We start from the raw sequence: 25,581 nt of genomic DNA on the forward strand, positions 1-25,581 counted from the left end.
TCCAATAATAAAGATCACATTTTAATCAATGAAGCTTATATCATATCATTATTGTAAAATGCCAAAAAAGATATATTTAAAAAATTAACTTTAATGCATCAGACTGTTTCTCTATATCTACGAGTCATTGTGATTCCAGAGGTTTGAGATCGTTCACACTACTCTAACCTATTAACAATGATTGTGGCCAATTAGACACAAAACAGAGACACTAAATCAATACGAGAGAGGAAGAGAGAAGGAAAATAATCAGGGCCCAATTCACTAAAAGGGGTTCTTGCATATGTAACTGGTGTTGCTTCTGCCAAGCAGAAAGTTCGCATGGTTTATTGAAATGATCCCTTTTCCTGAGTTGGGCAGTTCTGGTTTTGTGGTTCGCTCTACAGGCCTGCACTCAGCCACAGAGTGCAGGAGAGGACATACAAAGGACACAGCAAGAAACAGCATGGGTACACTTTGGACTTGAGGTTGGTTCCCTCATCTATATCTATTCGCATTAAAAATAGCAATTTGGTCCTTCTTCCGAAGCTATAAATACAGTGCCCGGTGGCACTCAACAGGTATTTGCTGAATGAATTAATTAAATTGATTCTGGGTTTATTACTCCAAAATAAGTATCCTTTGCAATGATTTATGACAAAAGTTCTATATTTTTGTCTGGACCAGCCCTCACTTTGATGGTCAGTTAATCATCTAACCACATCACATTGAGGAGATTTAGCTTGAAGTGGACAAGATCATTAGCTGAAAGGAAAATTCCCACTCTTCCTTAGTTTCATCACAGAAACCACTGATCAAGAGCAGAGAATAAATGGGCATCATCCTTTAAAGTGTTCATATGAAATAATTCATAAGTACCTTTTCTTTTGTAAAGAAAATAAGAGAGATCTATAGCTTGGAAGGTGATTTTTGTTCATAAAAACATCCCATGGTTTAATTATTCTATCTATTTAAGAAATTACCTGGGAGTGAAAATTGATCTTAGTATGATTGATGACTGCTGGGGAGGTTGCTGGTTCAATTAGCTTCAAGATCTAAATTTCTCAATATCTAATAAAGATTATTCAATTATAGGAAATGATCGCCAAGTATGATATTGGGAAAGAGCAGATGCTAAGTGGGTTTTCTTTTGAAGGCAGGCTAAGCCAGATGACATTTTTCTCCTGAACCATTTTTCTTCTCATCTTTGGTGTTCAATATTCTGGCTTGAATCATAGATGAGAGAATATTAAAGGTAGATGAATTTTGTGGAATCGTCTACCCGACACTGCCTCACTTCATGAAGGGCTAGTCAGGAGAAACCAGGCACTGGTTTCCATATCTGCACAGTTCCAGTTTATAAGACAGTCTTTAAGTCTTTCAAAGAGGCTTTTTATTTATGCTAATTAGACACAGGGAGCAAGAGTTTACACAGGGCTATTAAACACATTTGTAGCCATCTTGAACTATTTCTTTGGATTGTAAATCTGCATTGCTTTCTTTTCCTTCCTCTTCATTTCTTTTCTTTTCTTTTTAATCTTTATTTTTTCCTTCTCCTTTATTACCTATTAACTTAAAGACTGCCCTGGAACTGTGGTGTATCTTAAACTAAAAATTGACTGTGTATCTATGAAACTCGTCTCCATTATAATGCAGAGGCTTCAATTTGCCATCACACAGAAGTTTTTCATATGATATTTTTAAAAACACAAAGCTTACCCTAATAAATATTTGGGGGTACTTTGAGAAATATAAATGGAACAGCTACATTTCAACCTCTCATATAAGGAGTTCAGATTATTCTGTTTATGGATTTAGTAGCTTTGTTTGAAATAGTGCTTATGTATTTCAGACCAAGAACAATGGGATAAATCCTGTTGGTACATCATTTCCACAGCGTCACTCTTCCTTGTATATGTTCTGAAGAAATCTCACTAAGAATATGTCTAAATATTGATACTCTTTGTGAGCTTAAATTCAATGGCCAATTTCATACTATATTGGAAGGTTTTATATAATAAGAACCTGGTCTGTCTCTTGTAGAAATTTTCCCCTGAAGAGGGTATTGTCCCGAGAGCCAGCATTTTGGAGGATGGTACTCTGTATCAGCTGAGGCACTAGAATCTATTAGTTATAAGCATCAGTCCTTTATCCTAGATATACTTTTGTCTGAAAGCAATTTCTTCTCCCTCAAGAACTCATTAAATGTATTCACCCAATTCCCTAAGGTTGGCATATTTCATGCAACATGGATTAAAAATTTAGGATCCAGTCTCCCACATCAATTGTCTCATATAGATAGGCAGAGTGATTTTTGAAGCACAGTGAAATTTATAAATAATTTTAGTGAATTGGAGCCCCAAAGTCACAAAGAATCTGATCCATGATGTTTAGAAATGAAAACTATAAACTACCACAGGATGGGTGACAAAGAATTTTTAAAAAATCCATAAACTGACCATACACTGTGTTGTAAGACATTTCATGATCTGGAAGAGGAGTTGAAATGTCTATAAAAAAATAATGAGGATAAAAAATTAATTAAAAAGAAACTTAAAGTCTGAAAATACTCAGGAGGATTAGTGAGATTTCTCAGATAGATTTCACTAGTATTAAATTATGAGAGTAATGTCTTCCTTACCATTCAGTGCCACAAAGGAATCTGAAAGACAAAAAGGAAGAGAAGTTACTTAATGTTTCACACTTTGTTTAGTGCGACTTACATGCGTGGGAATGAGCTAATGTGGAACTATGTCAGCATATGATTCCCAATACCAAGTAAGTGCTTTTTAATTCCTGCTTATAATGTAAGATACTTGGTCCAATTTCACACCTCCCTATCTTTTCTACCAAGTGAATTCCCTCCAAGTCACTGCCTTTGCTAAGAGGCAGAGAAAATGCAAGAGGAGCTAGCAGAAGAAACGGTAACTGTGATTATACGTGATTTTAAGAGTTTAAGCCCTACTTTGTTTAGAAGAAAATGCGTGTGGATAAAATATGTGATATCAGGACCACAACTGCAAAGAAAACACTTTCCCCTTTATTCATCCTCACCACCATGCTGTGAGGAACTGGCCAGTATCACAGTCAGGGGGTGTTGCTTGAAAATTAAACAAAAACTCCACACATACATGAGGCAACATATCTAAGTGCGTGTACTGTGAGTCTGGGTCAGATCGCTGTTCACTCAGCCTCTGACATTGGCTCTTTGTGATTTCCTCATTTCCCCTTAAAATCCTGTTAAAGGGTCATCCTGCACCAATTATAGATATCCTCTATGAATACCTAAGTGTGAATAGGTCCATCTAATAGAAGCCCAGTTCATGTTCCAGCATGAGCATGGCGAGAGCAGAAGCCATAAGGAAACGCTGGCGAGGGGCAGCAGCCTCACCTCCTGTCTTGCACGAGCACCCTAAGAGCCTTGGCAGGAGTGGGGTTAAAGGTTAGGGGGCACACTACAAAACACGAATGCAGGTCTAGGGCTTGACTGCTGAGATTACCCTGGAAATAAAGAGTAAATCACTGGCTTGGGAGCTGAGGGTCTCCCCTATGCTAGACACAGAAGCTTCCTTAGGTTCTTTTGATGGAGGAAAAGAAGATAAGAATGTGAGCCTATTGATGTAGTGGACATTTTATGGAGACAGTAACAACTATCTTCACATTTTTTATGTATTTTCTGATTCAACCCAAATCTACACTACTATTATTCTATAGATGCTCATATCACCAGATCATATAATATTGATGAAAATGATTCACTAAAGTCAGCTAATTAATTGTATGTGCACCCATGTGTGCACGTGCACATCCTAAAACCTGTTTCCCTAAAAATGAAGTTATAAAGCACCAAGATGATTAAGGGCCACTAATAAAGCATCAAACAGTTTCACTGGTACAGATGAATGCACACACATGGAACACAGAGCTTTTGGTGATGACACTGTCTCCTTCCTATGCTTATTTCTGAACTTGCCAATTTTGCATGTGAAGACATAAAAAATAAGATTTTCTGCCAAAATATAATATTTGTAAATAAAAAAATATATATGGTAAATAATCTGAAGATAAGACTGCTTATAGCCCTCTTTATTTGATTATACCTAATCTCTAAAATAGATAAGGTGGATCGTTGAATGACACCTTAGAATTTGAAATATCAGTACTTATAACTGAAAGATTTAGAGTTATATACATGATTTTCCTTACAGAATCAAAAATCACATGTAATACAGTTTCATTCCCCTAGGAGCTATTAATTGGTGCCATTTTGAATGTAAGCTTTTTCAAATTCAACATACATAACATTTTTTTTTTTTTTCTGAGTTGGAGTCTCACTCTGTCACCCAGACTGGAGTGCAGTCGCCACTCCTGGCCACCACAGCCTCGACCTGCTGGGGCTCCAGCGATCCTTCCACCTCAGCCTTCCAAGTAGCTGGAACTACAGGCGTGCGCTACCACACCCGGCTAATTTTTTGATTTATTGTAGAGATGAGGTCTCACCAAGTTGCCCAGGCAGGTCTCAAACCCGCGGGCTCAGGCAATCCACTCACCTCAGCCTCCCAAGGCATGGGATTACAGGCTGAGCCACCGAGCCCGGAATATATAACATTTAAAACACCACAAACTATACATGTTTTTCAAGAGTATGGTATTATTTTTTAAGTTGGCATTATTACATTTTGAACAGGATTCTTTATATAATAAAATTTTAACTAAAATGGTACTATTTAATAACATATGAAACAAACTCTAAGATCTACATAGTAAGTCAATTCCTACAAAAAAGCTATTTTTTCCATCATAAATTGATACGTTCAAGAAGAATAACACAGTTCCACTCAATTAAAACCTAGACTACAATGATCAATCTTTTTATTTGGCTAAAAATGACAGTGCAATAGCACGTCTTACAAAGCGACAAAACTGTCATTTTATAATGGAAATGCTGATATAACTTTCTGTTCTGCTGTAATTAATATCCTCTAGAGTGAATATTTGTTCCTCCAGCATTAGAGTAATGAAGTTGGTGCCAGCATTTACAGTGACAACTTTGATAACACACTGGCTTTAAAACACACTGCTATCTTTGAGATTTTGAAGATGATTCCTGTTATTCATGCACGCTTTAGTGTCATCTGCACTCAGTTCAACATGTGGGGTGATGTTTCTAGGCCATTCGATGAAAGCATCTTTGCTCAAAGATAAAAATGGATAAAAGGCTGTACTTACTGTGACAGTCCCCCAGACCATCTGTATTGCCGCGCTCTATGTCCTGCTCAAAAGTCAGTCTTTAAAAAAGGGGGGGAAGAGAGACAGTCACAAACACAATAATGTTAGTTATTACTCAGAAATGAGTTTTAAGTTGCTCTAAAGAGAGCAACACAGTTTGATCAATTAGGTGGCAAGTGCAAAACAGAAATAGATAAACAGTTTGAAAATTTATCTCTGAAGTTTATAGGAATGACTCTGAGGTGAATCTCCAAAGAGAAGTCATGGTTTATGCAGTTAATTAATTCAGAATATTCAGAGAATTAATTAGTTTGTGGATTATCCATATCTTTCTTTGATTCCCAGAGCATTTCTTAAACATTTGAAATGTTTAGGCCAGATACAATGATTCATGCCTGTAATCCCAGTACTTTGGGAGGCTGAAGCAGGAGGATCACTTGAGCACAGGAATTTGCGACCAGCCTGGGCAACATAGTGAGACCTCATTTCTACAAAAAATAAAAAAAATTAGCCAGACGTGATGGCATGTGCCTGTAGTCCCACACACTTGGGAGGTTGAGGCAGGAGGATTGCTTGAGTTCAGGAGTTGGAGGCTGTGGTAAGTGGTGAGTATGCCCCCCTGCACCCCAGCCTGGGCAATAAAATGAGACCTCAACTCAAAATAAGTGAATAAATAAATAAGGCCAGGTGCAGTGACTCATGCTTTGGGAGACTGAAGCTGGAGGGTCACTTGACCACAGGAGGTCGAGACCAGCCTGGGCAACATAGCAAGACCTTGTCTCTACAAAAAATAAAAATAAAAAATAAAAAGTTTAGATGTTAAAATACACACCTCCTATAAGCAATACAGAAGTCTATGGATGAAAAAGAAGGATATTTTCCTCTCTACTTTGTCTTTTGCTCCTACTCTTGCCTTTCTAGACCTTTATTGACTTCTTTGCTTAGTAAAAACTTATACTATAAAGTGTTCAAAGGTCCAAATGGTCAATGAGGGGCTAGGACCTGGTGGTGCATTTTCCCTGGACCACTTCGATGCTTTGTTCACTCTTGGCCCTACCCCAGTCCTCAGGAGTACTATTCTCATTCAATTCCACACGCTCACTGTCCTGCCAAGTCCACTAGGTCACCATGGGGCAGTACAAGCTACTTAACATTTTAATAATACCTGTTTTGATGTTTACAATAGGAACACTAGCATGATCCAAAAGAGTACTGTCCTTTGAGGGAACTTTGTTCTTATTCTCATAATTGAAACTTCTATTTTACAGCTGGCTTCAGAGTTTGTTTATGAGCCATATAGGAAAACTATTTTGAAAGTCACACCTTGATCTAATAATCTCCCATGTTTGGTTTCCAATATCTTTTGCTGCATTAAAAATCAAATTCATCCTCAAAAGATAAAGATGTCTGGTGGTAATGAAAGCCAATATCCATCAAGCCCTGAAGCCCACTCTCCAAGGAGTGCAGCACATGTTTTGAGTACTGCCAGCATCATTGAAATACATCCATAAGCCTTAAGGGAACTACTTTGGAGTTCTGATGTTGCCTTAAAAATAATTTTTAAAAAATCATTCTTATTACCTTTGGTTAACACACTGAAAACAGAAAGGACACAGACCATTTCTTGACTACCCTCACTGTGCTTTCAAGGGTTCCCATGAAAAGATATAAAGCTCTAACATTATAGTGTGTCAACAGTGCTACTTGCAAAGCTGTTCTAATAATATACAATGAGTCAACCCTTTGCATTAGTCAAATTTTCAGGTCAGTTTTTCCAGTTATCATTAGCTCTGTGTATGGGAATACTTGTCCTCAAATTATGCAGGTGGCAGTCATTGGATATGCCCTTCTGTCACCTTTATTGGCTATTCTTAAATAAGAGAGGAGTCTCAGAGTGCTATAAAGATGGTTCTGTCCCCCTTTGGAAATAGGGAGGTAAAAAATGGCTGTGTTTAAGGAAAGATCTTATAGCACCTTCCTTGAGTTGCCGCAACCTAACAAAGGTATACGTCAAATATTTTATCCAAATGTTATTTTGGATTTCACACCCACTGAAATAAAAACATAAAAGGAAACCTCATAGCCAATGCCATCTAAACATTTAAAACCAGGGTAACAATTTTAAACACCAAAACTATAGGCATAGTAGACTGGCCTGATCTAGCTGATCTGTTGGAGAACTGCCAAGAATTGATTGACTGCCTAATGACTAATAGGGTTAACTGTTCATCAGCACAGGAGAAAGGTTGATTGGATGTATACACCCTGCTTGCAGCACAAATGCATTGCTTAACAAATGCTCTGCGATTTCTTCTCAGCCTGTACGGTCAATTAGAAGAGCCAGTTTTGCCATAGCTGGACAAACCACTCACTAATCTAATTGGTATCCTATTGCTCCTTTTCTCTGCTGTTCTCCCACCATGATGATTGAGGCAGGCAGTTTCTTGTTCCTCTCCCCAGGGAATACTTTGAAGCCCACTGTGTTTTCTTTCTGTGTTTTTAATCAGTCTGAGGATGATTAATCAATTGGAAATATGCCACATGTGATGTTGTGAGGTTCTACGAAATGGGAAAGGGAAGGGGAAGGGCAGACAGCCCCATTGCTGGGTTTGTGCACAGAAGGCTGTGCTGTGGTGTGAAGCAGGCCATATGTCTAGAATGCACAGCAGCCAGAGGCCATCTTACCTCTCCCACACCTTGGGCTCCTTACCTGCTGCTGGGTGACAGATGGGCACAGGCACCACCTTCCTTTATCCACCCGCAATATGGGTCTCTGGAGGCAATGCAGGTTCTGCAGGAAGAAGACAACCATGAGCTAACTAGGACTCCTTTCTGGCCACTGTGGACTTTCCAATTGTCAGTGAGGCAAAGTACATACTTTTTGCACTTCCCGTGTCGTTCACACCGGCCAAGGGGAACTTTTACCACACAGGTAGAGAAGGCGACATACAGAGAGCTGCTTGCTCTGTCCAGCTGCATGCCCATGATTCTTTTGTCTTCCACTCCATCGTAGCTGCATCTGATTTTGTGAGGCAGGATAATGTTATTACTAGACTCTTTGGGGTCACTTCTCTCTTTCCTGCTACCACCCTCACAACCCACTTCCCAGTCCACAAGGTGACTTCTTCAGCTTATCTAATGGAAGGTGATCCTTAAGTGCACACATACACACATACATATACACACAAATATGAGCATCTACTAAGCAAACACACACGTTGACAAGGAGGAAATCATGCTTGCTTTTTTGGTGTTAAGAATTTTTATAAGCAGCATTAAAAATCATATAACAATACATAAAACCTAAGTCTGTCATGATTTTCTCTGAATGAAAAGGATCATAATAGTGTAACAAATATTTCCTAAGAAAGAGCCAAACATTCCACTCACTTTTCAGGGTTGTAAACGCTCATCTCTTCCAGGAAAAGGCTGTCATTTAGAAAACCACTGTTTCCTATCCTGGCCAAGAACTTCAAGATGATTCCCTTCTCTGAACCCAGAAAAACCACAGTGTGATTCTGATATGGCCCAGCAGCAGTGTCCACTGCAATTTTGGTCAGGCGGTACCTAAAATGACAGGACCACATTTTTCATCTCTTTGCCGGTCTATCATTAAAGTGTCCCCTTTTCCACTTCAAACAATTGTGACATAGCTTTCTAGTAATAACCTCAAGAAAAATATATGCGTATAAATAATGTTCCCAAGTGGCTCTGCTACTTTATTTCCATATGCAGAGCATTAGTGGACTCCAAAGGGGAGGAAGAAGGTGTGTGTGTGTGTGTGTGTGTGTGTGTGTGTGTGTGTGTGTATGTGTGTGTAGGCCAAGTTCTATAATAAATAGGCAGTCATAGCCATCTGAAATCACTCAGCAATGATCGCTTCCATGAGCAACAAAGAAAGACTGATGTCTCCTATGCAAAGGGTAAGAAATAATAAGTGAATGAATTTAACATTTAATGTAGCACTGAAAAAAATGACTATCATTTCTCCATACTCTTCCTCTGAGGTGCAAAGCTTCTATTGATAAACTGTTAGATTGGAAAGCTTTCTGATCATACGTAGAGGGGCTGAGAGAGATCTGAAGGATGGGGAGATGGAGAGCTAATGGCAGTACTAGTAAATATAAGGACGTGCAAGCCAAACACTCTCCATTCAAAGTCAAAGGTGAAAGGCATGCCTAGGATAAGTCTTTCGGGGTCTCCTCTTCTTTCTCTGAAATCCCTCGATCATTCAGTATTCCATGGATATGGATTTGTCTTAAGCACCATAGCTGGAACCCAAAACACGGACCTTCTACAACTTATAGACCATGGTTCCATCATATGGGCAAGAGCTGTCACAGTACTTTAATATCTTTCAATAAAGTCATAGTATAAAAATAGTGGTAAAGTTAATTAACATTTTGTTGGATGTCTGCCACAGGTGAAAGGGACTTGAGAAAGCATGTTGAATTGTTTGGAAACAAGCTCTAAATAACTTCAAGGAAGCATATCTAATGCTATCACAAATCTCTAATCACCTATCTCTTTTCTGTTGGTCACTTGTTCAGATAATGAATACTAAACTATGAGTCTTTCACAGTGGCACATGTGTGCAAATGTAGTGTCTGTGCTCTGTTTGACATATAACAGTTCAGGAGCCATGCTCAGGTGGAATCCGCAGTGTGTCATATTCAACCAGTTGGGTATCCACATCCATTCACTGGTTTTCCTCTGCCATGCCTCCATTTTTGCACAAATTGGATCAATGGGCAAATCTGAAAGGAAATGTCTTTCCTACCTCTAATTGCTGGCATGTGTCCAACTAGCCTGAAAATATTGAAACTCTTCTCCCTGGGTATGTGGCTATGGGGGTTTGGTGGCATCCAACCAACCAGCCAGCATGTCATAGCTGAATCAATGCCCAGGATAGCAGAAGATGTTTGTGGCATTTCAAAGCAGGATCCACTGATAGGTTCTCTGAGCATGAGATGAAGTAAGGGAAACCTACGTAGCACACAGCTTGCTGGACACTCACCTGACCATTGTCCTCAGGAACCAGGGCCTGTTGAAGATGGCAGGCACTGCTTCATCCATGAGTGGGTGCGTCTTGATGAAGTTCAGAGTGTCATCAGGAAACTCATTGGAGGTTGCATATTTTTCTAAGGAGGACGAGCCAGCACAGCAACCTGGCCTAAAATGAAACAAAGGGTGGGAGGAAGGGAGTTTATTTTGTGCCTGATGGCAAATTCTTTGAATGAACTGCTTCTCTAAGCATCTGGCATGGAGGAGAATGTACTGCAGGCTGAGAAGAGGAAGTTGAACAATGCAGAATGCCACCAAGTACAATATGCTGAGATTTCCTCTGAGCCGCCTCCTCACTGCATAGAGGAGCCTCAGCCAGTGCAGCAGCTTTGGCTGGGGGCAGTTTGGCTCCTTCCCAGAAGCACAAACAAACCCCAGTAAACAGGAATGGAGCTTGAAACAAGCGAGTGAGTGTGGTCAGTCCCTAGCTCAGCGATGGCTCTACTTATACAAAGATGCTGCTAGAGATTCTCAGTGCATTTACTCTACAAAGGAAGAGAATTAAGTTGATGTTTGCACAAGTGTAGAAAACAAAGACATTCAAAAAGCCACCAGGGTCCAGACCAGCAAGACTCAGTGTGATCATCTCTCATTCACTCGGCTTGCTCAGAGAACATTTGAGTTTTGTTTTTTAACTGTGGCTTTTATTTTTGCTTAATTTTGGCAGGTATGTATGAAAAGCTAATTATACTGAAAATAACTGAACAATGACAATGAAAATTTGCTACTACAAGAAATCTTATGGAGTCAAGGGACATCCCAGTAAAGATCTGGGAAACACTGAAGCTAGTCCTGTCCAGACATCTGGCTTGTCCGGTGGTGCAGTAAAGAAGATTGGGCCATCACAACACCAGCTTGAGCTACCTCTGTGTAGATACTGTTCCAAGGCACTAACCCAGCCAGCCCCATGAAAGCATTCTGATGTCTGCAAGAGAGATGGCCAAGGCATGTGGAAGGAAGTGGATAAACCCACTGCCACAGGTAGAAAATCACTTACAGTGTGTGTCTTGGTGATGGTTGAGTGACACAATCTTTTTTTTTTTTGAGTTGGAGTCTCACTCTGTCGCCCAGACTGGAGTGCAATGGCCGCTCCCGGCCACCACAGCCTCAACCTGCTGGGATCTGGCGATCCTTCCGCCTCAGCCTTCCAAGTAGCTGGAATTACAGGCATGCGCTACCACACCCAGCTGATTTTTTCATTTATTGTAGAGATGAGGTCTCGCTGCCCAGGCGGGTCTCAAACCCGCGGGCTCAGGCAATCCACTCACCTCAGCCTCCCAAAGGCGTGGGATTGCAGGCTGAGCCACCGAGCCCAGCTTTATATACCAAAGTGAGACTATTACCTAAGAACTTTATGAAACCTGATTCCACTGGCTTAACTACCCTTCCTGTGTATCTAGAAGGTAGTTAACAATTCCAGGCAATGACTTAGAGAAGTTATCTGAGGTTGTTCTGGTGTGCTTTTTGCACCTCTTCTGCTCTCCATAAGCAATAGAGTATGAGCATGCCAAATAATCAGGTGATGAAGATAGATGAGTAAGTTTCTTTCCTGAGTACAGTGGCTTATATTACCTAAGTTAGTTTAATTACATTCGCTCGGCTAGGTATGTTGTGGGAAGGATTGGAGACTGAGGGAGAGTTGGAAAACAAAAAAAATTAACAAGACACTGAGCTTCCCTCCAGAGGTACACAACTCCAGTGTGGGAAGGCAGACATACTGGGATGTGTCTACAGAATTCAGACTGCAAAAGCTGTGATGGAGGTGAGAGTGTGTGCCCTGTAAAAAAGGCAGGCACAGGGATGGATACAGGGAGTTCCATTCTGTGGAAAGAATAGAAAGTTAGAAAAAATAAAGTAGCTGGTTTAGTGTGATGATTAAAGGAAATTACATAGGCTCAAGAGGTCTCTGGATTGTCACTGGATCATAGGCTCCCCATGAAATGGCACTATTTGGGGAGGAGGACACTGCACTGCATCTGAATCCAAAACAGACCAGAACTTGGCAATCTAGAGCTATCCTAAGAGTTCACTGTGTACCCATTGGATTCCTCTTGCCATTGGTGTGAAGACCTAGGGTCAGCTCTGATTTGGCTTGGTCATGAAGTCCAGGAAACATCATTTATATTTATACATAATTAGGGTTTACAGGCATGTGTCTGTACAATTGAAGAGAATCAGGAAGAAGCAGTGAAAATGATCTCCCTAGCTGTATGAACTTTATAACACACTTTGGGAAACTCAGACTCTTTGAGTCTAATGGGGCAGGTTGTACCTGTGTATACTAGCATTACACTGGATAAACTACATGTATAGAGGCTAGGCAAAAGACAAGAGAGTTATTGTTTTGAATATATGAAAAGGTAACTTTGGGTTTTAGTTAAAGGGATGAAGACACAGGCCTTTCTATTGTTCTTGTACATGTATCTGCTTGGCTAGTAGGGAAGGCACTGATGTGCAGTTCACAGGATGTTCACTGTCAGGGGATTAGAGTCATCATTTCTGAAAGTTCAAAATAGCCATAAGAATATTTTCACATACCTGGGCTTAGGAACTCGCTCATCAGGTACTGGAGTCCATGTGGAATCAGGAGACTTCTGTTCCTTGAATCTCCCAGTAAACACGTTGGCAATGTCAAGCATGTCATAGGCACAGACTGCAGACCCAGGGATGCTACAACATGACACGTCACACAGTGTTACTCACACAACAGTTACACATGCAGCTTGGAAAACATCCTCCAAAAAAACCTTCCTATTACAGGCAGTTCAAATTTAAAGTTCATATTCTGACCAATATGAATGTAAGGGAGCTTAGTGCATAAAGAGGTTGTTTCTTTCCATCAAATTTGGATCAATTTCTTTAAAAATGGGCTAGTTACAGCAAACTTACAGAGAGGGAAAAACCCACGTCTACATTGCATTTTGAACCACTTTTATATATAAAGGAAGAATTGTTGAGTTGGTGATAGGAATGCATGAATTTACTGATATTAGTTATCAGTCTATTACCCAAAGATAAACAATCTCTGGAGAGCATTCTGCATATCTAATATTGGTGACAATTTGAAATACAAGTGTTCCCACCGTCCCCATAGTACTTCTTTGAATTTGGTTCCTCAAGCCAAGGATACAGGGTGTGAGAATGTGTATGAGGGATACCCACTCACATTTTATGTTAGTCTCTGCACATTTACATTTTTACTTCCTGATTACTTGCGAAAGTCTAAACAACTTAAGTCTCTAAAACACCATCACTTTGCAAATAAAATGCTTTATATGGCGCTAAATAATAATAATGACAGACATCTCCACCTATAATTATATTATTGCCTGGCACTCCTGAAAGGACATAGGCTTTTTTTTTTTTTTTAAACCAAGGAATGAATTTTCATTCATCTGGAAACACTGTTTATATTTGAACCCACGTTTGTCTTTGACTATGGTCGTTCCTTGATTTTGATCAAATAAATTGCAGGCACCAGCTGGCCAAGAATTTTAATCAGGCTTTGAGATAGTGAGCCATTACACGCAGGAGATTCCACAGTAAGAGACACGAGTGCTTGGCAGCGTGGGAACATCATGCAGAGAGAGAAAGAACAGCAGTCCTGATTTTTGTTAATGTTGAAAGGATATGGAAATAACTTTATAAGTGATTAGGAGAATTTTATGTCATCTTTAATTTCATTACACAATTAATGAAGTATTACTAATAAGGCAAAAAATAGGGAGAGGATTAGAAAGCTTATGTAAAACAAGGAAGCAGGATGGATTTTAAAGTGTATATATATGTATATATTGTTCATGGAATTCAGTCTATAAGACAGGGATCTCCATTTGTTTAGAAATTTCAGAAACTTAGCATTACTTATTTAATTCTGTAAGACTCTCTTCACATGTTCCTTTCCTAAAATTTTTTTATTTTTTTTGAGTTGGAGTCTTCTTACTCTGTCGCCCAGACTGGAGTGCAGTGACCACTCCCAGCCACCGCAGCCTCGACCTGCTGGGCTCCGGCGATCGTTCCACTTCAGCCTTCCAAGTAGCTGGAATTACAGGTGTGCGCTACCACGCCCAGCTAATTTTTTGATTTATTGCAGAGATGAGGTCTCACCAAGTTGCCCAGGCGGGTCTCGAACCCGCGGGCTCAGGCAATCCACTCACATCAGCCTCCCAAGGCGTGGGATTAGAGGCTGAGCCACTGAGCCCTGCTTCCTAAAAGTATTAATAGCAAGTTTACATACAGTTTTTGCCTTATATATTAAGAAAAACAGAAAAAATATTGCTTGAAGTTGTTTATGATGCACCTTGTAATAACTAAAGATATCCTAGGTTTTTATAACCTTTCCAAGGCTAGAATCACTTGTGAAATCCTTTCTTCTTCCTTCCCTTCTTCTTTTCTTTCCTTTTATTCCTTTTTTCCCATCTTCATTTAACGCTTATTTATGGAGACCCTAATCTAAAGTAGTAAGTACTATTCATACAACATAGTCTTGCTCTCAGTTGGCTCACAGTTCAATGTGGAGGCAAGTATAATAATAACAACAACAATAAAAATAACAACAACAACTCTAGGACAATCTGGAAAGAGCAGAATGCAAAAGAAATATGTGCAAGGGCACATGGGAGGTGACCCCAGCTGAGACTTGGGGCATACAAATGTTGGTCAGGAGAGCAGACCTTGCAAAGAGCAAAGCACAAGCAAAATATGGCACATTCAAGAAGCAGATCTTAGCTCCAGTAGGCCTGTGGTACAAGCTGTGTGGCAGAGGATGGGAGGAGATGAGTTGGAGGACAAAATGGGGCCAGACCCTGTGGGGGTTTTGAAGCAATCTGACATAACTAAGTTTGCATGTGAAAAGGATGGAGTGGATAGGGTTGAAACCAGAAGGAGAAAAACAGAGAGGGACTGTTATTTATAGATGAAAATGGGTATGCATATACATATTTTTTTTTAGTTGGAGTCTCACTCCATCGCCCAGGCTGGAGTGCAGTGGGGCACACTCACGGTCACCCCAGCATCGACCTTCTGGGCTCAGGCAGTCCTTCCGCCACAGCCTTCCAAGTAGCCAGAACTACAGGCGTGCACTACCATGCCCAGCTAATTTTTTGATTTATTGTAAGATGAGGTCTCGCCAAGTTACCCAGGCTGGTCTTGAACCCGTGGGCTGAGGCAATCCTCTCACCTCAGCCTCCCAAAGTGCATATTTTCAAATTGGAAAGTTAGATTACCATTTTCTGATTTAAGTCAACAAATATGGTTTCTGAGACTGCATACACATGCATTAAGTGGACATTTCTTAAAGGTCACTTAAGAAAATACTTTAAACAGATTATCTACAATATGCAGAAATCTACTACTATATTATAATCACAAAATAACCCACATCCTCAAAAAACAAAATAAAAAGACCCCAAAACTAGAAATGTACTCCTAAATACCACTAACCTCTGCTTCTCCATGTGCCAAGACAATATACTTTTTCAGAATCCTAGATGATGGATTCTGGTGTATGAACAAACAAGACTTGAATTTTTAAAATGTCTTTTCTACCCTCAACTATAAAAATCCATGCAGGTGGTTAAAACTTACTTAAATCTAACTGAATGCTTCTTGCTGCAACATAAGTTCATATTTTTGCATATCTCCATTGGGGACCTCTTGATTCTTGCCCTCTGTATAACTGAGGAACATGATTTCATCCTTCAGCTTGCCCTATTCTGGGGTCTACCCAGTTGCTAAGCATTTCTTTCTAGATCCTCAAAGTCTTAGCTTTAACTAAATATAAAAATTGGAATAAACAGACTGGCACTCAATATTTCTTAGTAAAATGTTTGATGACTCCTCACTAGAGCCCTCCAGAGTTAAACAGTGGTACTAAGGTTGGGATCTGGGCTGTGGCCCAACTTGCTGAGTGAGCATGCCTTCCTTGGGAGGATAATAACTAGAATCCCTTAGGTAGGATGCATGATAGACTCATCTGAATCCTAAATTTCACCTTGTCGGATTCTAATAAATTTCCAGTATTTTAACTTCAAAAGTTACTGATCCAATTATGAAAATATAAAAGTCATATACTGTAGAATGTTAGATGACCTAGAAGAGACAGGAGAAACATTCTTGGGATCCAAAGCTGCCTCTTCCATCTGCTGACTGCCTGGATGAAGTAGAATAATATGTTGAAATCACTTTCTTCAAGTAAAAAAAAAAAGAAACATGCTATCTGGTTTCTAGGATTATTGAAGGGATTTAGAAATAACACATGAAAAATGTTTATATGCCAGATATATAAATAGAAGACATTGTTATAGTTTATCTGATTACTTTCCTTAAAACCCTAACCTAATAATGCTTATAAACTATTAATTTATTGATGAAAACTAAGTGTTAAGTACCTCTTAGCTACAAACAGTGAATGCAATTTTCAGTCAGTTGTAAATATTGTTTATTAGAAGAGAATCCCCTGGGAGAAGGAAGCTGGGAAGAACCGGTGAGCTCAACACAGCCAGGGCATGATTACCTGTTATAAGGTGTGGAAAAGGTTGCCAGGACAACATCGCGGCCATTAATACGAATCACGTCTGTAACTGCCTGGAGAATGTTGAAATAAAAATGAGAGTCTCCGGGAACTGAGCAGTTCAGACGCGCCTTCAGGAAAGATGTCCACTGTTTCTCCAGGACTCTTTGAGATCCTCCCATGTCATTCTTACAAACCTGAGCCACTCTTGGGAAAACTACCTGCAGGGGAAAAAACACATAGGGAAAATGAAATGCAGTCATTTTGTAAGGAGATCTTTGTAGAATTTGCATTCCCTTGAAAATAGAAACAAAACAACAAGCTTCTTAATTTAATACTGTTTCTAAAATCAGCAGCAAAAAAAAAAAAAAAAAAAAAAGAGAGAGAGAAACTCAGCACTGGAACAGCATGTTTTAAAAGATAAGACTGTGGCATTTAATACGGAGCCATAAATCCTTCAGGGGATCAGCTCCCAGCCACATAAACTCATTTCCATACAGACTGCTTAGCTTTTTATTTCCTCAAACAAAAGCACACTTTGTATGCACCATCTCTGCCATCCTCACTAGCTGCCTCTGGGCCCTGAATCTGTGCAAACCATCCTGGCATTTTATTTCCCCCTCCAACTTAGGGACCCTGATCTATCCTTTGGTAAAAAAAAATAACTGAAATGGACAAATCCTAAGTATTCCATTGCTTTTTGTGATCAAGACAAAAATCAAGACTCAAGTTTGCTTAAAGATACTAGATATCGACTCTCCTTGTGGAGCAACTCAATCAAGGAGAAAAAACTGTTGGGTATATCTGGAAACCACATCTCAAGATACTTGAAACTCAGTGTGAAATCAACTAAACATCTGTTGGTTAAATCTTCAATAGCAATATTTAAGAGGTTTCCTGTAATTCATTACTGTTCTGAAAAAGCATATACGGCTTCCAGATAGCACCTTGTCATTAGATTTATGGTTCTCATTTCAAGGTCATTCATAACAACATTGGTTCAAAAGTGGGTTTCTGAAAATGTTCCAAAGGGAGCCAAGGAGGTTCTCTCCTCCTACCTTCCCCATGGTGTTGTACTCCACGGCTATTTCTCTGAAGAAGAAGTAGATATAGTCTCCATAATCCACAGCTTGGACAAAATACGGTTCTGTAGACAAATGTGCACTTTAATTGGGAACATGTCACACTGAGTTAAAAGAATTTCAATCAAGTGTAACCAAAGACATGTTATTAATTAAAAGTGTAGGGCCATTAGACATTTGGAGAACACTAACCATTTCTAATGACTTCACACATGCAAGGGTTGGTAATTTCATAAGGCATTTGCACTTACAAATCTATCTTACAGAAGCTTTGCAATCAACAAAGAAGAATAAATGAGTTTTGCATATCTCTGTAATTTTCTTTTCCACAGTGGAAGGCCCCAATTACAGAGAGGATTTTATACACATTGCCTCGTCACCCTGACTCATACTGGGTTGTGAATAGCATTTTTCCTCTTCCCCACCACCTCCAATCCCCTGTCTCTTTCCATGAAAGAATTGTTCAGTTCTTTTCATGTGGGACTCTGAAATGCGAGTCTGAGGCAGGGAAAGATGAATGTAATGTATTCTATTGTAGTGGCATTGGTAGTTTTGTTAATACTCCAGAAACTCATGGGAAGGGATAAAGAGGTAAATAAATCAGTTGAGGCAAAAGATGCAATTTACATGTCTCTGTCTGTCAGAAGCCATTACTAAAATGAAGCTACAGTCTGGTCCGTCCAGACTCTAAATCTCCCACAAGGTATGTATTCTCTCCCTCCTCCTTTCTTCTTTTAATTGTTTGTTCACCTTTCAACCATTTAGAATCATGCTTAACGGTCCTCAGGGTAGGGCTGTCTCCAAGACTCCGGTAAATGACTGCATCAATGGCCAGGAAGTCAGTCACTGTGGCTGAGTATAGTTTTCCATCTGACAAGAAAAAGAAAAGAAGTGAACAGAGTGGGAGTAAGAGAGTGGGGGTGGGGAATAATAAAGACATCCCCAGATTGCTTTTCTACATCAGACAAATGAGATAGGACAACTGCGAAAATTCCACGAGTCGCTGGGAAGACACTTGGCCCACACTCCTAACCATTTAAAATGGGGATCATGAGAGATGAAACATTTTTCATTTGTAAATTGCACAGCAATTTTTTTAAGCAGCAGCAGCTCAGGGAACAGGGTAAATGAAAAAATGTTTGCTTCCCTTGATTAGCTGGGTCTGGGCCTTAACTGAAATCTCAAGGCCAAGGACTGTTGGACATTGCACGTACTACCACACTATGGTAAACTGGATTAGGTGGGAGCCCAGGGAAAGACAGACGCTGATCGTATCACCAGAAATTTTAAGTACATCCAGAAGTAAAGGAGTCCTCAGCCTGAGCAGGTGAGGGGAGTTGTAGAGAGAGGGTTCATAAGTGAAAAAGGGCTGGCTCAATTACTACTTATTTCCTGAGAGGCACGGCTCCTCTCTACCACAGGCACAAGAGTTCACTAAACCTTGACAGTTCAGCTTTAATAACAGATACCTGCTTTAGTATTTACAAAGTCATAAACTGAAAACATTCTGATATACAACATGTCAAAGTAAAGAAGAAAGGAGAAGGGGTGATGCTGAGTTCAAACAGGTCTTTCTTTAAAAATTCACATTTTGGGGGAACTATGCTTAAGGGTGTGTCCCAGACAAAAGAGAATGAAGAAGACTGATTAAAATGTTTGGTTCTTTCCTGATTAGCAAATATTCTGCCAATAAGTAATCAAATGGGATGTTCTAGAATAGCCAAACCATGTAGATTAAGTTGAAGCAATAATTATATCCAAAATAAAAAATTACTTCCTTGATTCATTTTTAGTGAATTCCATAGCTTCATTAATTATATGGCAAAGTGTTTTATATACAACTTAGTACTATTTAAGCTTTCCCATGTGTAGGATAAGCATAATTTTTTTTTAACCTAAGCAAAGATCTTGATGCCTACACCTTTGGTCTTAAAATCACTGAAATGTGCCCAGGTTCAAGTTAGAGCTATCTTGATATCTGCATTAATAACAGCTAATATCAACAAGTGTTGATGTTTTGGTAAATTTGAACTGCAGACAGGAAACCTTTCCACTGCTGAACAAAAAAACCCAAAAAACGTACACATCACAACTTTTCTCATGGATATTTAAGCCCCAGGTCAAAAAGATATTCTTTATGTATTTATGACTAGAGAATACTATTCTATATTCTTTTTTTTTTTTTTTTTTTTGAGTTGGAGTCTCATTCTGTCACCCAGACTGGAGTGCAGTGGCCGCTTCCGGCCACCGCAGCCTCGACCTGCTGGGCTCCGGCGATCCTTCCACCTCAACCTTCCAAGTAGCCGGAATTACAGACATGAGCTACCACGTATGTCTGTAATTTTTGATTTATTGTAGAGATGAGGTCTCGCAGCCCAGGCAGATCTCGAACCCGTGGACTCAGGCAATCCACTCACCTCAGCCTCCCAAAGGCGCGGGATTACAGGCTGAGCCACCGAGCCCAGCTATTCTATATTCTTAAAGCCCCAAAGTCATACAGATGTGAGAGGGTTAGTGGGAAGGGGCTGTGGGTGGTGGTAATGGTTATTCTTCCTAGTTACTCTCCAGGACTCTTTTTGTTTTACATTCATTTCAACAGTGAGTATGTTACCAGAACTTTTACTTATATAACAGAACACATTTATTTGCAATGAAGATCTTCTATTAATAAGGACTGAACAATTATGAGATTTCAAACATTTCAAATATACCACTAGGGATGGGGGCAGTCACAGTGCTATCTTATGTGGCCTGCTTTATATAGTTCCCAGAAGCTTACTGGCCTTAGTAAATACTCACTCTCCCTTTCCTACCTCAGGCTACAAGTCCTCTTTTTAGTTTGCAAGTTAAGTTTAAATTCTCTCCTGCAACCTATAACCTTCAAGGTCCTAACTACTGCAGGTTCCAAGTGTCAGAGAGGTACTTCAGTGGAAGTTGTGCTCTTGGGGATATGATCAAGCTCTTTTGCCACTGACCTTGCTCCTGCCTGTGCTTACAAATAGGTCTACAAGACTTGGTGTTCTTGATGGTGCTGCTTCCCACAGTGCTGGGCTCTCACTTAGGAGGAGAACCCGGGGAACCTTTCCTTCTTACTTCTATAGTCTATCACTGCAGAATCAGGCCCACAAGTGGGTGACACTGAGAGAGAGAGGCACCACAAGCTAATCTTGTTTCATAATCAGAGCCCTAAAGTTCCTCATCCAGCTAGGATGTGCCAGTTTTTAGCTGTTGCAATGGAAATTATAGCTAACTGCTTTATTACATGCTATAACAGTCACTATTATACCAACGCAACTATTTCTACACCCACCTCCACGTACACAGCTGGCAATGAATTCCTAAATAAACTCCTAATTAAAGCATACAAACTCATACCCCCAAATCCCACTAAATCTGAAAGTAATGGCTTATTTACTATTTCTTTATATCCTTTGCAGCGGAAGGAGAGATGGGGCTGGAGATTCATGAATCAACCTAACCAGTTGGCATTATTTCCTCAGCCACCATGATCAAAGATGGGCATGTAACCTAATTAGGTCAATGATATTTGAGAAGATATCTGCTGGAAGCTTGTGGGTATGTGACCTCATGGCTCTGAGAGAGCTTCCAGAAGCTTCCTTTAGTTTCTTTCCCTTGCCCTTCTGTATGTGGGCAAGAAGACATGTAGCCCATTATAGCTGGAACTGGCAGCCATTCCCTGACTGTGAGGATGGCCAGTCTCATAATGAAATGGATGCAGAGCAGGGGAATGAAAAGGAGCTGCCTCATGGATAATACTGTTGAGTTGCTGATTCAAGCCAACCCAAAAGTCTACCCTACCTTAAACAATAAACTCACATTGGTGCTATTTTTGTAATTTAAATTTTACTTTTATTTTTCCACGTTGGTGGTTTGAGGTGGGATTTTCTTTTATTTGAGCCCAAACATGCCTTAATTGATATATCACGTGTTCGATGCTATGCTTTTCCAAAGGCACAAAAGCATGGCTCAGTGTGGCAAAGACTTCTTTTGAGAAGCAAAAGTACAATTTCCATACTAATTTCAAATGGAAGAGGCATTCTTAATTACAGTATTCATCAGAGAATCGAAGTACAACTGTGACTCTGTGAATCCTCACAGCAACAGGCTGGAACATGCAAAAGCAAGTGCAATAAGAAGAAATCAGGTCGTTTACCTGCAAATAGTGCAACGTTGGCATGTTTGGCATCGTAAGGGCATCTGGCCATTCCACTAAATTCATCCCCAAAAGGTTCCAACGTATCCATCTAAATAAAATAATACGACTTCATTACGAACAACAACCAACAACAGGAATAGCAACTGGTATTTATAAAACATTAAATGTGCTAAGTAATTCATATGTGCACTGGCAAATCATCCTCATAAATATTCTCTGAGATAAATCTATTGGTTTCAGACGAAGAAACTGAGACTTAGAGAGATTAAGTCACCTGACCAAGGTTCTACAGCTAGAATAGTCTGAAATTCTGTCAGGTCTGCCTGACGCTTAAACATCACAATAAATAGATACTCATAACCTTATGGAATGGTCTAGAAATAAGCATTCTAAACCATGGAACTTCTGAGGCAATCACTGGGAAAACATCATTCCCTTCCCTGCCCCAATTATCTATTGAGTCATGAACACTATAGAGAATGACCTCAGTTTCTGGATTTGTTTTGCCAGAAGAGTGCTGCCTTTGAGGGTTAAATCCCAGTAGAAGACACTGGAATTTTTCCTCAGGTTAGCTGGCAGAATGGTCACAACATCAGCAATGGTGCAAACATATGGATGCGAGCAGAGGTCAGGTGACCTTTTGTACCTATTTCAGAATCAAGGAATGGCAGCTCTGAAAGTGGTTTTAGAAACATGACCCAGGCTCAGATGTTGTTGATGGTAAATGGAGGCCCAGAAGCAGTGAGAGGGAGAGCTGCTATTCGAGTTTCATGTCCCTGTGCCCAACCCAGACATTACTCTTTCATGCTAGAAGTTACAACGGACCTGCTGGTGAATTTTGTTTGACCTTTTTAGAATGTTTTTAAAAACAGAGATTGAGAGAGAGAGAGAGAGAGAGAGAGAGAGAGAGAGAGAGAGAGAGAGAGAGAGAGAGAGAGAGAGAAATGAACTTTAATTTGAAAATAGCTAGATTTTACATGAAAACCTAGATTTCTTGTTTCTTTTGAACAAGTAGGAAAGCCAACTCAGGCTCTTTTTAACCTAATGGCAACATCCAGCTATAGCTGAATAATAGACACTTCTGCTATTTTCTTCACACAAGCATGTGGTTTCCAGCACTGAAACCCCATCTCCCCCAGAAAGTATCTTCACCTTGCTTGAGGAACGCCTATAAGTAACCTGCCTGGCTCCATAGACATTTATGGGTATGGCAAAGCCTTGCTAGCTATTCACCAAACTCCTTTTTCCTTTCTTCCACATCATACTAAATAACATTTTCCATGCTTTCTTGCAGTCAGGTGTGGCCATGTGACAGAATTCTGGCCAATGGAATGTGAGTGTAAGGATATATGCCACCTCTAGGGCTTGGTCTTGAAAACCGTCCAGGGGCTACCACTCTTGCTCTTTCCATATTCTCCTGTCAGATATGGAGGATTCCAAGACCTTAGGAGATGGTAGAGATATGAACAGAATGGAGCCTGGCCTTCTGAATAACCTCTAGAAACAGACCCCTCTCATTGACTCATACTTGACTATAACATGAGCAGGAAATAAACCTCTTTGTCTAGCTACTAACATCAGTCAGAAGTTGGTCTTCCTTGACCAATAACACAGTAGTTCTTGCTTTATATTACACTGTCTCCTTCCTTATGCTATGGAATCTTCCTAACATGTTAAATATTAGTACTACCAAGTCCATAAAATCATCTTCATATCATTAATGTTTTTATACCACTTGTGGCTCAATGCTCTTTACAGTCTTAGGATATTTTGTTTGTTATCTAGGAGTTGCAGGGTTTGACCACAGATGTGAAAACTGAACGAAGATAGACCTAAGACATCACTGGTGCTGAGGAAAGACCCACGGACAGTCCATTAGCAGTACATCAAGGTGCCCCAAATCAAGGTGCTTAGGTTGTCATCCAGGAAGAAAGATTGAGGTTCTCACTGAGCAGCTGTCACAGTTTTTCTTTTGCCCCAAACTCTCTGAAACCATTTCAGGGATGTGACAGGACTTTACTATCTGTAACCACTTTGAGAAGATCTCTGCTGAAACCACCCTATTTTTTTTTAACTGCAGCTGAGAATCACAAATTATTTGTATTAAAAACATATTTTTAGGGAAAAGATGGCCAAATCAGACATCCTTTCGAGCAATGTACCTCTCAGCACATTTTTTAATGAAAGTCTTTTTCAGATTTTTTATTCCAACAAGAGCTTTCTGTCGAACTGTGACAGACTTTGTGGTCTGTGGGTCTGGCAAATATTCAAAAGTGATGCTTAGCGCACAATAATGCAACGGAAATGCCCTTATCCCAAGCAGTGCATGCTTTAATTCTGGCAATGGGGAAACAATAGACAAGGGGCATATTTTTTTAAATGTACCTACTGCTAAGAAATAGCTATAGATAGGTAGGAAGCAGTAAAGAATTAATGTATTAGTTTGTGACTTCAGAAAGGCTCAGAAACAAAGCAATGCCATGGTGAAGTTGTCTTCTTTTCATGAAGGGACAACTAATCCTTGTAGTAGTCTTCAAATCTCAGACTTTACAGCAGCCCCAGGGAAATTAAAGCATCATAGGGTACCAATAATTATACGAAGAACCAGTCAGATTTTTGCAAAAGTCCTAGAGGTTTAGAGAGTAGGAAGGAAAATGTATATAGTTTTACATTTATGTGGGTAGCCCTCTAAACTCTTCCCCAGATGCTATTATTTGGGGCTACAATCTTTCCAACACATTCAGCTTCCTTCCGTTACAAAAATTATATAGATCAGAGCATTGTACAGAAGCAGATACTGACAAGCTGTCACTCCCTTGCTTCACATGACTCTAATCAACTTGATGCTCATGTGCTGTGATGAGACTTGGGTTTTTCAGTGGAAGACTGGTCATTGTTTTTGCTTTGAACCCTTGTCCTGATCTGTTGATAAAAAGCACTTAAGAGAGAAGCTGTCATTCTGCCTGCAGCCAAATGCATTATGTCTCATATCATCAGCAATGTCATGCTGTGCCCTGTGTCTAAAAGAACACTTTTTTTAAAAAATAGCAATGCCAAGGGTTCTTACTCTACCATTCACAGTGCTAGGTATATAGACAGTACCAAGTGTGAACAACATCCCACCTGTGGCTTCTGGAACATGTCTCAGCAGGTGTGGCTAGAACAAGCGAGAGGTGACGGCATCACTATAGGTGCAGCATCATGGGAAATGGAACATGTACAGGAAGAATGAGCTAGACCACTAGCGGCCTGTGTATCACAGTGCCAAGAAAATCTGTAATTTGTCATAAAAGATAGCTTTTCAGCTAGGGAATTCCTTGGGATTTGTTGGAAGCATTAATCTTAATGAGTCCTGAACAATAACAAACAGGAATGGAATATTAAGTGGTAGAATTAAAGTGGTAACTTCAGTTGTATGCTGTCACTGGCTGGAATAAATGTTGGGTTGGACAAGCTGCTTCTATGATAAGCTGATGAATCCTGTCTTTACTTACAAACTTGATCTTTATGATAGATCTTTTGACTCTAATTTTGATTTT

General features: G+C 39.9%; 1 protein-coding gene across 2 annotated transcripts in view; it reads right to left on the reverse strand.

Annotated features, from left to right (window-relative positions):
* The window catches only part of SEMA6A (semaphorin 6A), a 131,717-nt gene that overhangs the window by 26,647 nt on the left and 79,489 nt on the right, over positions 1 to 25,581 (reverse strand). Inside the window, exons 7-18 of one of the 2 annotated variants that reach the window (XM_021717097.1) lie at positions 22,040 to 22,130; positions 18,616 to 18,735; positions 17,842 to 17,930; positions 16,787 to 17,004; positions 12,811 to 12,942; positions 10,226 to 10,381; positions 8,599 to 8,775; positions 8,087 to 8,227; positions 7,919 to 7,999; positions 5,209 to 5,267; positions 2,621 to 2,641; positions 2,439 to 2,489 (exon numbers count right to left, since the gene is read on the reverse strand). In XM_021717097.1, the coding sequence (XP_021572772.1) occupies positions 2,439 to 2,489; positions 2,621 to 2,641; positions 5,209 to 5,267; positions 7,919 to 7,999; positions 8,087 to 8,227; positions 8,599 to 8,775; positions 10,226 to 10,381; positions 12,811 to 12,942; positions 16,787 to 17,004; positions 17,842 to 17,930; positions 18,616 to 18,735; positions 22,040 to 22,130 (1,336 nt within the window). The remainder of the gene's footprint in view (positions 1 to 2,438; positions 2,490 to 2,620; positions 2,642 to 5,208; positions 5,268 to 7,918; positions 8,000 to 8,086; positions 8,228 to 8,598; positions 8,776 to 10,225; positions 10,382 to 12,810; positions 12,943 to 16,786; positions 17,005 to 17,841; positions 17,931 to 18,615; positions 18,736 to 22,039; positions 22,131 to 25,581) is intronic. The other variant, XM_008067088.2, reaches the window with a different exon arrangement.

This window comes from Carlito syrichta, unplaced genomic scaffold (genome assembly GCF_000164805.1).
Source record: "Carlito syrichta isolate Samal-C Ts95f unplaced genomic scaffold, Tarsius_syrichta-2.0.1 Scaffold309285, whole genome shotgun sequence".
NCBI classification, from domain to species: Eukaryota; Metazoa; Chordata; class Mammalia; order Primates; family Tarsiidae; genus Carlito; species Carlito syrichta.